General features: G+C 43.0%; 1 protein-coding gene across 4 annotated transcripts in view; it reads left to right on the forward strand.

Annotated features, from left to right (window-relative positions):
- Window positions 1–17,790, forward strand: part of npas3 (neuronal PAS domain protein 3) — a 1,941,601-nt gene that overhangs the window by 625,984 nt on the left and 1,297,827 nt on the right. For all 4 annotated transcript variants that reach the window (XM_072488507.1, XM_072488525.1, XM_072488517.1 and 1 more), the window contains exon 3: window positions 3,754–3,998. In XM_072488507.1, the coding sequence (XP_072344608.1) occupies window positions 3,754–3,998 (245 nt within the window). The remainder of the gene's footprint in view (window positions 1–3,753; window positions 3,999–17,790) is intronic.

Below are 17,790 nucleotides of genomic sequence, written 5' to 3' on the forward strand. Positions count from 1 at the left end.
TCTTTTGCACATATGAGCTGGGCTCCTCCATTATTGAGGATGGGGATATTTGTGGAGCCTTCTCCTCCAGTGAGTTGTTTAATTGTCCACCACCATTCACGGTTGGGTGTGGCAGGACTGCAGAGCTTAGATCTGATGCGTTTGTTGTGGAATCACTTAGCTCTGTCTGTTACTTGCTGCTTATGCTGTTTGATACACAAGTAGTCCTGTGTTGTAGCTTCACCAGGTTGTCACCTCATTTTTTGGTATGTCTGGTGTTGCTCCTGGCATGTTGTCCTGCAATCTTCATTGAGCCAGGATTGATCCCTGGTAATGGTAAAGTGTGGGATATGCCGGCTGCATATTGTGGTTGAATACAATTCTGCTGTTGGCGTATAGTGTCTCAAGGATGCCCAGTCTTGAGTTGCTGGATCAGTTTGAAGTCTATCCCATTTAGCACAGTGGTAATGCCACACTCCAACTAACCTTCTTGGACACTAAGCCCCAATCTATCATTGCTTTAGTCCAAAAGCCAATGACATCATATTTACCCTTTATAATGTAGGATATTTTAATGTAACATAGTTTGTTTTCTGCTTGCATTATCTTCATTTGTATGTTTCATCAAACTGATAACCATCTAAGCAGAAGGCTGTGCTTTCATTTAATAGATACTATGTTACAAATTGTAAGCTTGCCCTGTTTAGGGACTGTCAGATTGAGGTAAAATGGAATAATGAAGGAGATCTTGTGACCTGCTCTGAACCTTGCTTGACAAGAAGTCCGGGTGACTTGGCTGCATTGGGGGCAGTGAGGCCCAGATTGATTTACTAAGAAGAAAGTGCAAGATGTTCACACCTGTAAATAATGACCAGAGCAGGTTTGGTGACAGCGGGTAGCCTGTTTGGGCCAGATTTTTGCTGCTGAGGTGGGTAGCTCAAGTTGAGAAATTTTCCAACTCCGCAGTCCCACCTAGCCCGTTAGACCTACTTTTTGCTACAGGCAGGCATGGTGGGATAAAATAGGCCTTGCCAACCCAGAACTCCATACCAGTTGTTTTCGAAACTTTTAGGCTCTCTAACCTTCCCTCTTCAAATCCCAATATCACCCATGTCATCCTCTATGGCCCCTTCATGCCACACCCCCACCCACTCCCAGTGCCACCTCATAACTTTCATGGCCCCTCCAAGTCAACTAACAGAATGCTGAGAGAATGGAATTGAGGGCGCTGAGAATAGCTATAGAACATTTCTACCTGGATACAAGGCCCTTGAGGTTCACGTTGCCATGGAGATAGATTTTCAGAGAATGAGTCCATTACAACCCATTGTAGTTTTGGTCTGAAGGTTTTTCAAGATATCCCTGAACCTCAAAGACAGGTCAGTCTACAAGAGTTAGAGAGGGAGCAGATAGATGGAGGCTGTCAGTCTTTGTTTCTAGCAACACAGAATGAAGAGATTGAAGAGATCAAGTTCTGTGAAAGTCAATTCTGAGATCAGAAGTTACCCGGCTGAAAATGAAATAAGGAAACAAGCCAGCGGGAGCTGGGAACAGCTTTGAACTGGTTCCTAGAGAATAAAATGCCGACTTAAAGGATAAAATAAAATATAACCAAGAAGGGGTATTTTCAATCATTTTAGAAGTTAAAAGGCGGATCTTTTATGTAGTTTAGAGTTCAAGTTGCCTTCTATATAGTTTTTAGATGATGTTGATTTTAGTTTTTTTATTTACAGTAAAAGTCTGAAAAAACTTGAAACCTTGTGTGACCCTTCCAGTCAGCCCCTGGAAATTCAAATATCTTTTTTAAAGTTATCGGTGTCTATGAGGACCAGAACAACTGAAGCACACTAGAAACCTCATTGTTGTGGCTTTACAAAATTATCTGCCATTCTACCTGGTGTTCATATCATTGACACAGATCTAGAACAATTTCACGTCTGAGCAAAAAAAACAAATTCAGTTCAATGAATGAATACTTTGTGAGATGTCTGATACATTCTTCTCTTGCGCAAACTGTGTTCAAATTTCATAAGCATTGTATTTCAAATGTTTCCTACTTGGAAAATATTACAAGCTATTATGAGAATGACAACATGTACATGTTCAAGGCCCTTATTTATAAAAATATATCATTAGTATTCAGGCGTGTCCAGTAAAAGGATGATATGCATTTAAACTTGATTCACTTTGTTGGTTACACAGTAAAGGTTCGAGGATTTTATTTAAATGTTTTTACAGTATATCTTTGCGAAACAATAATACTTAATTTCACCTTCTTATTCCCCAACACTTGAAACAAATTTTAAAAAGATGGAATTATGAAGTGCAAACATGGCTACAGAGGAAAAATAGTCAGAAGGATTTGTCCTTTAGATTTGAGAAACACGATCTCTTTATGAAATTTCTGCTTTAGACAAAAACCTAGGTTTATAAATGCATCGAAACTGACTTTAGGATAACTTTGAGGGCTATTTGATGTTTCATTTTTGCTTTTTGCAGTCAAGATGTGATCATTGAATCAACTTATTATAATGAAAGATTTTGTAACAAAGAAACCAATTTCATTTGGGTATGATGAGATGTAGTCAATTTGTAAATATTTTCTTTATAAATGTATAAATTATTTCACCACAGCTACAAAGAACATCTTCACGCTGTTAAATTAAACCATTACTTCAAGGAATTCTCCTTTCAATGTGATGTAACTTTCTTTAATTCCCCCATACCATTGTCGAGAGAATGGGTATGATCTTGAGCTGATCTTTCAAAACCAAACTGAAATTATTGTAGCAAAACTGGTTCAGTTTATCTTGTCCTTCTATTTTCCTGTGGCAAAGTTCAAAGTTGGAACCTAAAAGTAATCAGTGTGATTAGTAAATTGTTGGAATGGTATTGTGAGTGCAAAACCACATCTCATTATGCTATATTTTATAGAAGCAGCTTTGTTATCCGTTAACATTTTGCATCTCATTTCATCTGAAAATAATTTTCTTTTCTAGAAATTCTACTTGGTATAAACTAGATTCTGACAACAGTCCTCGATAAAAAAATTAGGTAATCAAAACACTCTACAAACTGTTGTTCTTTGCATTTAGACCATAAACACACACTTACAGCAATTTCCGAACTGTTACAGTGGTTAGCGCTGCTGCCTTACTGCGGCAGGATCCTGGGTTCAAACTCGGCCTTGGGTGACTGTGGAGTTTGCACATTCTCCCCTTGTCTGCTTGAGGTTCCTACAGCTGCTCCTGTTACCTCCCACAGTTCAAAGATGTGCAGATTAGGTGGATTGGCCATGATTAATTGCCATTTTGTGTCTAAGCACAGTGGTTAGCTCTGTTGCTTACAACTCCAGGGTCCCAGGTTCGATTCCTGGCTTGGGTCACTGTCTGTACGGAGTCTACACATTCTCCCCATGTCTGCGTGGGTTTCCTCCGGGTGCTCCAGTTTCCTCCCACAAGTCCCGAAAGACGTGCTGTTAGGTGAATTGGACATTCTGAATTCTCCCTCTGTGTACCCGAACAGGCGCCGGAATGTGGCGACTAGGGGATTTTCACAGTAACTTCATTGCAGTGTTAATGTAAGCCTACTTGTGACAATAAGGATTATTATTAAAGATTATGTTAAGGGGCTATTGGGAGTTCGCTTGGGTTGAGTGCTCTTTCAGAGGGCCTATGCAGATTCGATGGGCCAAATGGCCTCCTTCTGTACTGTAGGGATGTTACATTTTAAATTTTTATTTCTGCTGCATTGAATTTTGTTTTCTTCTCTTAGTTTACAAGCCTTGCGAAAGGAGAAATCTCGAGATGCTGCTCGATCACGCAGAGGAAAGGAAAACTTTGAGTTCTACGAATTGGCAAAACTGCTGCCTCTCCCAGCAGCCATCACAAGTCAATTAGATAAAGCATCGATAATTCGTCTCACCATTAGTTATCTGAAAATGAGGGATTTTGCAAACCTAGGTGACCCGCCATGGAATTTGAGGATGGAGGGACCCCCACCTAACACATCTGTGAAAGGTAAGAAAATTAGTTCAGATTAAAAAAGGAGACCTACTTTTAACTGTGCTTAAACCGCAACTACGATGGTTCCACCTGAACATCTAAAAGCAATTAGAACATGCAGTTTTGTATGTTCCTGCTTAAGACGAAGATCATTTTAGTCTTTCTCTTTCACAAGTGTAGACATTTTGGGGGTGACTGTATAAAGGCATTTTTTCCTTGCTTTCAGATTGTGCCACAGAAACTGTGGTCATCAGTTTCACATCAAGGTCTCGGCCTTTATCAAAAGCTCTAGCTTCAACTGCTTTCTATTACCTCCAAATAGTTTGGCAGAGTTTCCAACATAATCTGTACATTCTGTGTATGATTGCAGAATTTTCCACTGTGCAGTCGGTATATCAGTATTAATTCATGGTAGTGCCTCTCCTCATGTTGTAAATGTTCAAAAATTTTTGCTTTACCAGAAATGTTTAAAACAAATTAGAAATTGAATTGTTATTGTTTTAATTGCAATAATTGTTTGTCTGATCTCGAAGAAAGAGAGCACCTGTGGCTAATAGCACCTGTAATTGTGGTTTCATTATCAATGGTTAGAAAAGAAGGGATGGGTTCATTTTAGTTACTTGTCTCTGTATTTCTGCGAAATTTACAGTTACAAAGTTTGAGGCTTATAGATTTTTTATATCCAGATGTGGACAGTTTTGAGCATGGCATTTTTGGAACTTAACATTTTATTATATATACATATAGCTATCTCATGGCTATTTCTAAAATTTAAAAAACTGAACAAAGATCCTTAAAATGGCTGAATCTATGGCTGGGATTTTGCAGCCCCATCATGCCGGGCTCCATCACGGGAGATTCTGTGGCCCAGCCAAAAGTCCATTGAGTTTTGGCAGGGCCCAGTGATCCCGGCTGGGCCAGGGTGGAAAGTTCTGCCCTCTGCCTGCTTGTGACCTCCAAACAAAAGGAGCTGTCTGCCAGTATCAGGGAAATTCACACATAGTTATCTCTGAGGAGCCATTAACAACCCGCTGCACAGTCAAATTCAAAGAGAGCTATACAAAGGCAATCTGAAATTCATAACCAATGCTGGCCAGCTAACTCAGAGGTCTTGAGACATTTAACAATCTCAGGGACCCAGACGAGGGATACATATCCATTGTCAAATGGAGAAGTGGAAGCCATGTGACATGGGTATCTGGCTTGTGGAACCAGTAATATTGCCTTGCTGAACTGAAAAAGTGGAGACTGCTGTTTATCATTGAACTGTCAGCCTCACAGAAAAGGAGCTCTGCCCTAACCACGCTGCTTCCTGCTTCTGCTGGAAATTCTGTACTATTGCCTACAAGACTGATTCATCTCTGCATGCCGATCTCATCCAGTGACGTCAACATCCCTGGAAAAGTAAATTATACAGTATTGATTTTTAGTCCACAGACCTTCGCAAAGGAAATACCTCATTGGACATTAATTCGGGACTCTGGGACCCACATGAAACAATGGACGCGATGTTCCCACCGTGATGTGCCTGGCACCAATCTCGGTGCACTGGGTGCATTGCGGGAGAGGCCTAAATTGGGCTTTGCACCAGAGGCAAAACCGCGTGCAAGTCACTCCACATGTGGCGCCTGGCACAATCTGTATCATGCTCTCACTGGCTGTGATCCAGATAATCATATTTAAATGGGTCATTAGGCCTTTTAAATGTATGCAGCCTATTTGTGGCGGCATTCTCTCGGCTCCCGAGAGCACCGTCCACACCGGAGGCCTCAACCAGAAGCCGATTAGTACTGGTCTCCACAGGCAGAGACCAGGCGTGATAGCCACTCCAGGGGTCCCAGAGACAATTCGAGCCCCTGGGTGGTTGCCTGGATGGTAGGCTGGCAGTGCCCGGGTACCAGTTTGGCACTGCCAAGGGTCGGGGCCTGAGGTGGTCCATGCTCATGAAAGGGCAGGAAGGGGGGGTTTGAATGGTGGAGGGAGTGAAGGGGGAATGAAGGGGCTTGTTAATGGTTGGGGACATGAATGGGAAGGTCCTGAACCTGAAAGGGGGGCTCTCATCGACTCCATAGTGGGGTATGCGCACTTGGGGAGGGGTTTAATGTAATGTGTGCGGGGGGTGGCATTGTCTGTGGGTGAGGGGTGTGGAGGACCCTCAAGCTCACTTAGAGATCAGGGCATCCTTTCAAAATGGGACACCGATCTCTACGGAACCGGTATCGCCAGCGAGTTCAGCTCATCACTGATGACAATATTTCTAAGTGAGATGACCGGGGAGAAACTCCCCAAGGCCCCAAAAAACGACTAAATACTGGTCCGGATCTCATCCGAAAAGCTGCCTGGAAACACTCCGCCAAACCCTCCCAAAATTACACCTACCATTGGGTGAATCACACCCAATATTTCTTTCCTCTGTGGCCCCTGGACTGTCAATCATTCTTTTCTCTATCCCTGTCTTTATTATTTAAAGGTGAGGGAGATGTTGAAAATGCTCTTTTTTCATTTCGAGTGTGTGCAAATAAGCTATCCATTTGAGTTCATCGTATCTTGAGTTTGCTGTAGAGTTATTTATAGAAATTTGGATCGCAACAAAGGCTTTGGGAAATATGCTACTGCTTATAAAGAATGAAACAAATCAATACACCTTTCTGGTCATGCACGGGTGGTGAGAGGAGAAATTAGTGCTTAAATTAATTCACCCTCATGTCTGTAACAACATATTAAAGAATGCAAAAGTTGTGAAACTCATAATACTACACTAAAGGGAACATTTTCTATTATTGAACGCCCGCACAGTCCAGGAGTGTATGTTCAAGAAATTATGCAACCTAACCATAATTTCCTGTGTTTCGGGGGTTAATTTCAGACATATGCCAGAAGTGGAAAAGCAGAAAGCTTATTTTAACATGCTTTTATTGAAGATAATGGAGATAGAAATTGCTGATGATGAAGAAGCAGGCAGGTAATTGATAGTGTACAACATGTTGTGGATGGGACATGGACAAATAGAGCAATGGGGCTGAAGTGCATTATGTGTTTAATGAAGCAAGGGCAGCTTATTATTCCAGATTGTGCCATCACAGGGTTACTGGATCTGGTGCCCCTCCTTTCCCATTGGAACACCTTGACGTGTCAATTAGCCAATTGGATTCCGTCCACTCTTCCTGTTCCCAATTGGAGTATGCAGCCATCAGTTACCCCAGCTGGATCAATTAAATCATTAGAATCTTTCCTGCCTTCCACATTGGAAGATCTGACCTATCAATTACTCCAATTAGACCAATTGGGCAGGAGCTTGGTATCGGGTTGTGTGGAGAAGGAAGAAAAGAAAATAGCGAGCAAATGGCTTGGGGCAAAGAGTTAGTGGATTAAATGTGAGAGTTTGATTCTGTTCCTGCTCGTTCTGTTCCAGACAGAAAGTGGAGAGTAGGGGTTAGTGAGTAACTATTCAGACTGGCAGAAGTTGAAAAGTGGGGACATTCAATAGTAGTGCTGGGACCACTTTTTAACTTTGGAATCAAAATGCAATTTCTAAATTTGTGGAGTGTGAGAAACATGGTGATCAGGGAATGAACTGCTTCGCAAGCGGGGTGCTAAAGTCAGGAATTTGGTGCAATTTTGGAATTTTGTGTGGAGGGGGAAAGAGAGCCCCCTTTTTATATTTGTTACCAGGTGTGTGAGTCATCCAAACCTATCTCAGGCCTATTTAAGAAGGGGATTTGAAGCTCACTCCCAGTTAGAGAAAGACACATCCAGAATGAGACACATTGAGGAGTGAGCTTGGGAGCTGGGAATTTGAGGCTGGGTGGGAGGTGCTTTTTATCCCTTGATTTGTTACCTTCAAATTTCCAGTGAATGGCCTTGCCCTGCTGCAGGTGATTACAAGGGAGAGAACTGATTGGTGAATAGCAGGTAAGGACAGTAAGTCCTTCATATCGGGAGCGGAGCTGAGCAGGAGAAATATGGAGTGCAGTCTGGGAAGGTAAGTGGTACTTTTTCTGTGTCTATCTGTGTTTTCAAATTGTGTGGTGGTGGTGGTGGTGGTGGGGTGGGGGGAGGGGAACAACTGCGAAGTAACATCACAGTAAAGTTGTGACCTGATTGGCTGGAAGGGAATCTGTGTTAAATTTGGAAAAAAACATTGAAAAAACTAATGAAAACTTAATTAATTAATTAGGTAGAGGAGTAACTAAACCTGAGGGCGGAGATTAGTATTTAGCATTTCATTTTACAGTTGAAATCTAGCGCCATGGACCATAGTTATTTGTAACTTAACCTAATAACAATTTAATAAGTATGTATTTTAAATTAATTAACTTGTGCTTAAATGTCACTCAGCGGGGTGCCGTGCTCTAACTGTGAGATGTGGGAGATCCGTGACGCTTCCAACGTTCCGGTCGACTACATCTGCAGGAAGTGTAACCAATGGCAGCTCCTCACAAACCCCGTGTTTCAGTTGGAGCAGCAGTTGGATGCACTTTGGAGCTTGCTTGTGGTGGAAAGCGTCATAGATAGGAGTTATAGAGACGTGGTCACACCCAAGATGCAGGCAGACAGATGGGTGAATGCTAGAAAGAGCAGGCAGTCAGTACAGGAATCCCCTGTGGCTGTCCACCTCTCTAACAGGTATACCATTTTGGATACGGTTGGGGGATAGCCTATCAGGGGAAAACAACAGCAACCAGAACAGTGGCACCACAACTGAATAAAAAGAATGAAAATCACTTATTGTCACAAGTAGGCTTCAAATGAAGTTACTGTGAAAAGCCCACAGTCGCCACATTCCGGCGCCTGTTCAGGGAGGCTGATACGGGAATTGAACAGCCAGAGGCCATAGTACACATAGGTACTAACAACATAGGCAGGAAGAGTGATAAAGTCCTGCAGAAGGAGTTCAGGGAGTTAGGCAGTAAACTAAAAAGCAGGACCTCTAGGATTGTAATCTCAGGATGACTCCCTGTGCCACATGCCGGTTGGAAATAGGAGGATAGGGCAGCACGGTAGCACAAGTGGATAGCACTGTGGCTTCACAGCGCCAGGGTCCCAAGTTCGATTCCCTGCTGGGTCACTGTCTGTGGGGAGTCTACACGTTCTCCTCGTGTTTGCGTGGGTTTCCTCCAGGTGCTCCGGTTTCCTCCCACAGTCCAAAGACGTGCAGGTTAGGTGGATTGGCCATGGTAAATTGTCCTTGGTGACCAAAAAGGTTAGGAGGGGTTATTGGGTTCCGAGAATAGGGTGGAAGTGAGGGCTTGAGTGAGTCGGTGCAGACTTGATGGGCCAAATGACCTCCTTTTGCACTGTATGTTCTAAAAAATTTTAAAAATATATATGCTAAACTGGTGGTGTAGGAGGGAGGGTTTCAGATTTCTGGACCATTGGGATCTCTTCCGGGGCAGGTGGGACCTAAGAAGAAGGATGGGTTGCATCTAAACTGGCGGGGCTCCAATATCCTAGCTGGGAGGTTTTCTAGAGTCACTTGGGAGGATTTAAACTAGTATGGCAGGGGTGTGGGAACCAGAGTGTTAGCTTAGAAAGTATAATAACCGAAAGTAAAATAGAGAACCAAAAAATGAGAACAACAACATCATCCTGTCTGCTCAAACTCCGTGTTCTGAAGTGTACTTGTTTCAACACAGAAGGAAAGTAGGTAAGGCAGATGAACTTAGAGCACTGATTAGTGCTTAGAACGATGAGGTGGCTATCACAGAAATGTGGTTCAAGGAAGGGCAGGATTGGCAGCTAAATGTTGGAGGCTATAGATGCTTCAGGAGAGATGGAGGGGGATGTAAAAGAGGTGGGGGGAGTAACATTGCTAGTTAAGGAGATTATTATAGCCATACTGCGGGAGGACACCTTGGAGGGCTCATACAATGAGGCAACCTGGGTAGAGCTCAGGAACAGGAAGAGAGCAATCACAATGTTGGGCGTTTATTACAGGCCCCCCCAACTGCCAGCGAGAGATAGAGGAGCAGATAGGTAGAGATTTTGGATAGGTGCAAAAGGAAAGGGTTGTTGTGGTAGGGGATTTTAACTTCCATTATAGTGACTGGGGAGAGCAAAGGGGGTAGTGGGAGGAAGACTGAGAGAAGAGGAAAGTAAGGGGAAAGTAGATGGGTCAGAGAAGAAAGGCAGGGTCAGGCAGGAAAGTGGGTTGAGGAATGCAGGGGGAGAGATGGAAATTCAGGGTGGGGGAGAGTGGAAAAGGGGAAGTCGGGGCGAGGGGTTGAGGGGGTAGAGATGTGAGAGAGTGGGGAGATGGGTGTTGGGAGGGGAGAGTGAGACTGTTGGGTTTGTGGGTAGAGGGGGCGGAGGTTCCTTGAGATAATGGGAGAGGGGAAGAAGGGAAGGGAATTTCTTCAATGGTTTGGGAGTTGGAAATTTCTAATTTCTCTGAGGAGAGAAAGTTGGGAATTGCTTCCAGGGCTGGATGGGTGTGGCGAGGACTGGAACTGGGAATTTTTCGAGTGGTTGCGGGATTACTCAGGAATAAGGGGCTGGATTCTCCACTGTCGGGATACTCCGTGGCGCTGGCAGCACACCCACACCCGGGGATTTCCCGACTGCACAGGGCTGCCCACAATGGGAAATCCCATTGGCTGGCTGACAGGATAGATAATCCCCGTGCCGGCGGGGACGGGCCGCATCAGAAAACTGGTGCAGCAGGATGGAGAATCCCGCCCCATGATTTCCTCCAGGAGGAGGGGTGGAATTGGGTCAGCGTGGGTGGAAAAAGGCTTTTTAATTTTATTTTTATTTTAAATACATGACGTCAGCTTTCTTTGATTAAATTCAGAGTTATACCTGTGTGCGCAAAATAGGAATACATTTTTTAGCCCTGTGAATGACTTGTAATTAATTGGTTCAATTTCAAAATGTAAGGTTCTAATTATATATGAAATGTACCTAATATTTATATTCCTGCAAGCACACTTAAAATTTTCAAGTACTTCAGTTCCAGCTCGGACTTGGAGCTTTTCAACAAATAAGTGCTGAAATGCAGCTACTGCTGTGAATACACTTTTGATTGCTGTCCACAATTATTTTACCACCAATGATGTCAGGTGAATGGTTGTTGTTCACAATTGATGTGGTTTCTACAGTTCCGAGAAGATTAATGTTTGCAATTTGTGGTTTTCAGCTAATTGATTATGTTGTATGACTTAAGAATGCTGTTGAATTCAGCCGAGTCCAAGTGAACACTATTCTGCGCTGAATTCTGTCAAATTTTTCAGGAAGGGTAGCCAGGCAAAGAAGGATGAGGAGGAATAGTTTATCATGGTCGTTCATATTGGATGCCACTTGTGATCTATGTAAAAGCCATGACCACTTGGAAGGGTTACGAGTGTTGTTATTTCAGAAAATGTTTATTCAACCTCAAACTACTTAATACACCTTGGGGGATGTTTTGGTGTCATGAATGAGGAAACTAAATAGTAAATATTTGTCCGAGTCTGTCCACAAAAAAAGTGTTCATCAGTGGATCTTTCTAATTATCAGCCAATTGAACCAATCTAATCCAACATCTGAAGAAGCATCTTGGCTAATTGCCTCTATTTAAAAAGTTGTTAACATTATTATTTGAATTAATGCAATGTGAAATGATAGCAGCTGCTCACCAACTGCTCATCTAGCTAGGACCTTCCCGATTACGTGGTTCATCAGAATAGTTAAATCAGTTTCTGTTAGAAAAATGTTTTAAGGTTTTTCGAAGCGTTTGTGCTGGTTACTCTGAAACTGAAATTACCCTTTTCCTGAATAATACGAACAAGAGCCATTTAATTTTAATGTTCCAAATTCTGAGCAAAATCATGGAAACATATCATTTTGTAATGTACAATGCAATTGCTGCAAGAGTTTAGTGGCAGAACAAAATAGCAGCGAATCAGAAATCACCTGTAAAATGTTACTTCAGCATTTCTAAAGCAGCCTCCCCGATCAGAAAATGTTGACATCAGGCGCAATTGAACAGTCACGCTGCACCCGAAAAGCAGCTCGCCATGACGCAATGTGGCTGATAGAAGCTGGGAGACCCTGCTCCAAGAATCTACACCGCTTGCAAAGCCTCGCGAGATCTAAAGTGATCTCGTGAGATGTTGCGATGTGAGTCCCACCCATTGTGAGCGGGATCACATTTTGGCAAGTCTGCACATGAGAGCGAGACAGCTAGATTTACTATAACGTGCAGTTCCCCGAGGCACCTGAAATGTTGAGATCTATCTCCTTCGTGGATATCAAGGGCAAGCGCCATTCAGTACCGATCTCCACAAACGGGGACCAGAGGAACGGCACTTGTGGGGGTCTCCCAGAGGATCGGAGACCCCTAGGTGCTTGCCCTTTGGGCAGGGTGGAACCCAGGCACTGCTGCTGCCATCTGGGCATGCTGGCGGGTGTGCTTCTGGCACTGTCAGGGTACCAGGCTGGCACTGCCAGACTGGCATTTGTCAAGGTGATCGGGTTAGGGGTGCCCTGCGCGGATGTTCGGGGTTTATGCAGGGGGCCCCAGAGATCCCCTCGTAGTGAGTTGGGACTTGGGGGGTGTTCAGGGGTCGTGTCAGGTCTCCAGAGATCAGGATGCCATTGAATTTTTTTTTCTTTATTCATTCATGGGATCTGGGCATCGCTGGCTGGGCCAGCATTTGTTGCCCATCCCCAATTGTCCTGGAACTGAGTGGTTTGCTAAGCCATTTCAGACGGCATTTTAGAGCCCACCACATTGCTGTGGTTCTGGAGTCACTTAGGCCAGACCAGGTAAGGATGGCAGAATTCCTTCCCTAAAGGACATCAGTGAACCAGATGGGTTTTTACGACAATCGACAATGGTCCCATGGTCATCATTGGACGTTTAATTCCAGATTTTTATTGAATTCAGATTTTACCGTCTGCCATGGGGGAATTCGAACCCGGGTCTCCAGAGCATTACCCTGGGCCTCTGGATCACTCGTCCAATGACAATACCATTGCACCACTGACTCCGATCACTCGCTACACTGAGGAGTTTCAGCGAGCTGAGCTCCTCAGTGCAGAAAACGGGGCTAAGTGCTGCCTCGGCCACGCATTCTCCGCTGAGGCCCCGTATCTAACTCGAGTGACATTAGATAACGTTGTGTTTCTCGGCAGTGCGAGCACCGGGAAACAAGCAGCTAAATGCACTAACTATGGGACTTTGTTCCCATTTAGTTAAAGCACAGCCATCATGTTTGCATTCAAATACACTCAAATGTACTCCGAAGCAATGAGCGATCATTTGACATCAAATTTTCTAATTTGAAACAAGCTTTTCATGCAGGCAACAGCGTTTTGCCACCTTTGACATTAAATGCAGTCAAAGGCGCTCAAAAGGAAATGGCATTCGTAGGCATAAAAATTAAGCTTTCAAAGGCATTAAAGACATTTAGCAGCATCCAGATTAAGCACTTTAAGGCATCGATTGCGCTCGATGATATCAAGTGTGCTCAAGGGTACCAAAATTAAACATTTAAAGACATCAAAAGTGCTTAAAGGCAGATAGAAGCATCAAAATTAAGCACTCGAAGGCACTAAGTAAGTTCATTGACATCAAATATCATCAGCAACTACATTGCAAAACAAAAAGTAATTAATTAATTACTTAAATAGTATCTGAAATTATCAGATTTTCTTCATTTAGTCTATAAAATCTTTCCACAATACGTGTTTGAGAGCACTATTAGATCCATAATAAAACGTAAAATTCACAAAGACCATAACAACCCAGATCTCCACCAGTTAATTAATTTTATTATTTCATTACTTGCTGTTCTGGGAAGAAAACATGTGGGACATGGGATGATCGGCACGAGTCTAGCCATCCCTGGTGCCTCCCCCTTCAGTCTCCTCTCAGCATTGCATGGCGATTCCCTCTTCCCATGGAAGAGAGAGGGGGAGGAGAGGGGGGAAAAGAGAGAATGGTGGAGCGAGAGGGGGGAAGGAGATGGGGAATATGGGGTCAACGAGGGAGGTGAGAGGAGGTGTAGAGGGGTGGTGGACAGCGAGATTGGAGGAGGGAGAATATTGCTCTGGGGGGAGGCTGCAAATTGTGAGGGTTAGAACATAGAATATGACAGCGCAGTACAGGCCCTTCGGCCCTCGATGTTACGCCGACCTGTGAAACCACTCTAAAGCCCATCTACACTATTCTCTTATCGTCCATATGTCTATCCAATGACCATTTGAATGCCCTTATTGTTGACGAGTCCACTACTGTTGCAGGCAGGGCATTCCACGCCCTTACTACTCTGTGCTACACTAGTTATCGGTTATTGTAGTGATAAACCTGTGCACAGTTCTGTATATAGTTAGCAATGCGACCTCCAACCAGCTGGTGATGATAGAGATCTATCACGTGACTCAAGACACCCACCAGTTGGTAATATGTTGTACGAGAGGATAGTCGCACTTAGAGTAGCTCCAAGAGAATTAACGGAATTCATTTAGTAGTCATTGTCTATATCATAGTCTGTTAGTTATCTTTCCACGTGTTTGTTAATAAATCATCTTTCTAGTAAAACAACTATCTGTTCTGTGTACATCATTACAACGGGTATATCACAGAACACAAAAAGAACGACCTAAAAACTAGCTTGCCAAAACATGTATTGAGTCAAAGTCTACTTTATCTAAAGTTAGCTCAGTTTTAGGTTGTGTGAGCTAGAAATTTGTGTTGAGAAAAAATTCAATGCTCGTTTCTGTGTTGGAATGCTTAAGTAATTTTGCGAATTGCAAATACTTGAGTGAAATAGTTTGACGGAAATTGATGACAATAATTTTTTTTTTAAATTTAGAGTACCCAATTAATTTTCTCCAATTAAGGGGCAATTGAGCATGGCCAATTCACCTAGCCTGCACATCTTTGGGTTGTGGGGGCGAAACCCACGCAAACACAGGGAGAATGTGCAAACTCCACACAGACCGTGACCCAGAGCCGGGATCGAACCTGGGACCTCGGCGCCGTGAGGCAGCAATGCTAACCACTGCGCCACCGTGCTGCCCCCAATTGATGACAATAATATCAGTTGATCGCTACATGTGATGCCAAATTATAGCTGAACGATTGCTTTTAAGCTCAAATGGTATCAAATGATAGCAAAATGATTGTTGTTGAGCACAAACTATATCAATTTATAGCTATATGATTGCTTGTGACGCAATTGATGTCAAATGATTGTTAAATGGTTGTTTCTGAGCACAACTGATGTTGAATGAGTGCAATTGAACATTGTTGAATGCATATTATGTCAAATGGTGTCCAAGATTTCTGGTAAGGAAGCCATGAACACTACAGCAGTCAAGGGCATTCAGCCTCTGATCTCCGGGTAAGCGTTCTCCAAGGCGGCCTTCAGGACGCGCGACAACGCAGAATCGCCGAGCAGAAACTTATAGCCAAGTTCCGCACACATGAGTGCGGCCTCAACCGGGACCTGGGATTCATGTCACATTACATTCATCCCCCACCATCTGGCCTGCGAAATCCTACCAACTGTCCTGGCTTGATGTAATTCACACCTCTTTAACCTGGGGTTACCCCATCTCTGGATCTGTAAAGATTTAATCACCTGCTAATGGTCACATTCCAAGCATTGTTTGGCATCTTTGAATTTGTCTATATATGTGTTTCTGGAACATACCTCTTCATTCACCTGAGGAAGGAGCTGCGCTCCGAAAGCTAGTGACATCGAAACAAACCTGTTGGACTTTAACCTGGTGTTGTAAGACTTCGTACTGTGCTCACCCCAGTCCAACGCCGGCATCTCCCCATCATATTAATCCACTAGACATCGTATGGAATGACAATAGGATGTGTAAAAACAAAGCTTTTCAAAAAGTTATTCATAACCTTCTGCCATGTTGTTTAGCAGGTAATTTCACCACATACAAATGTACAAACATACAATTTAGGAGCAGGAGTAGGCCACTCGACCTTCGAGCCTGCTCTGCCATTCAAAAACATGTTGGCTGATCTAATTGTCATCTCAACTCCACATTTCCATCTACCCCTAATAACCTTTCTCCTCTTGCTTATCAAGACTCTACCTCACTCTTCTTCCACCATCTTTTTAAGAAGAGAGTTGCAAAGAATCACTAACCTCTGAGAGAAAAAAAAATCTTCTCATCTCTGTCCTAAATGGATGACCCCTTATTTTTAAACAGCAGCCCCTATTAGATTCCCCGACAAGAGAAAACATCCTCTCTACATTGACCCTGTCAAGACCCCTCAGGATCTTGTACGTTTCAATCAAGTTGCCTCTTGTTTTTCTAAATTCTAGCAGATGCAAACCTAGCCTGTTTCTTCATAAGACAACCCACCCAATCCAGGTATTGGTTTAGTAAACCTTCTCTGAACTACTTCCAACGCATTTCCATCTTCCATTAAATACGGAGACCAATACTGTACACAGTACTCCAAATGTGGTCTCACCAACGTGCTGTATAACTGAAACATAACCTCCCTACTTTCATCTGCAATTGCCTCACAAGTTATAACTTTGTATTAGCTTTTCTGATTACTTGCTGTACCTGAATACTAACCTTTTGTAATTCACACGCACAATTCACGCCAGACCTCTCTGCATCTGAAAGCTGTGCAATCTCTCTCAATTTAGATAATGTTGTTTTTATTTTTTCGTCCAAAATGAACAATTTTCCACTTTCCCACATTGTACTCCATTTGCCAGGTCTTTGCCCTATTTTAAATTAACTCTCATAACCTGTCTATATCCTTTTGTAGTCCCTCCTTGTTCCCCCTTCAGATCTTCCTATCCTACCTATCTTTAAGTCATCAGCAAATTTAACAACCATATCTTTAGTCCCTTTGTCTAAGCTTTTATTTTTTGCAGTAATCTTTCATGTGGCACCTTATCAAATGCCTTCTGGAAATCTAAATACAGTACATCCACCAGTTCCCCTTTCTCCACAGCATTTGTTGATCCACAGCATCTTTGATCACTGCTGCCAATTTCATATTGCCTGCGAAAAGTGGTTTCAAGAGTTTGTGATTTTTCTTATTAGTATTTTAAAGGGACTGGACAGGGCTTGGCATAATGGGTTTGAGGGGCCATAGGGGTTGGATGGGGTGGCAAAAGGTGGCATGGATAGAGTCTGAAGAGTGTTTAGAGGGTGTGCAGGGAGGACCTTTGCATTTTTATTTTAACTAGGACCTAGTCCCACAGTACTGAGACAGGCCTTTGAACAGCCCATCTCCGCACCCGGCAACCCCTGTGGCTGCCTCTGAACCTTTTCTCAGATTGACTCGTCTGACTTCAGCCTGCAATCCACCCTTCCCCTCCCTCCCCCTCCCCCAACAATGACTACACCCTCCCCCCTATTGCAGTCCCTTTCCCCCAACTCCAGCTGGTCACCTCAAGGATGAAAATCCATGCCTTCAAGTCGCATAATTAAAATTGCAATATAAAACCTTCATGTATGTGTCTTTATATATACACTAATGGTAACTTAAGAACATTATGGCACAGTTAAAGATTAAAGGGAAAATTATTTTCAAAACTCAGGATCCGAATACAAATTCTCATTAGCTATCATCCTACTTGGTATATACTTTAATTCTTTGCCATTAAGCTTCCACCATTTGTTATATGATGGCATAATATTTCTTCATGTTTTATAATTGGAATTTAAAGTTTTGACAATCTTTAAATTGTTAAATATATTGTTAGCAAAGGAAAATACATGATAGAATGTAATATTGCTAAAACACCAATAGATTTCCATATTCTTATTAATTCATAAGTACAGTTCTCAGTCCAGAAGCTGCACTGCAGCTGCCTATTGCGCA

Source organism: Scyliorhinus torazame, chromosome 2 (genome assembly GCF_047496885.1).
Source record: "Scyliorhinus torazame isolate Kashiwa2021f chromosome 2, sScyTor2.1, whole genome shotgun sequence".
Taxonomy (NCBI): domain Eukaryota; kingdom Metazoa; phylum Chordata; class Chondrichthyes; order Carcharhiniformes; family Scyliorhinidae; genus Scyliorhinus; species Scyliorhinus torazame.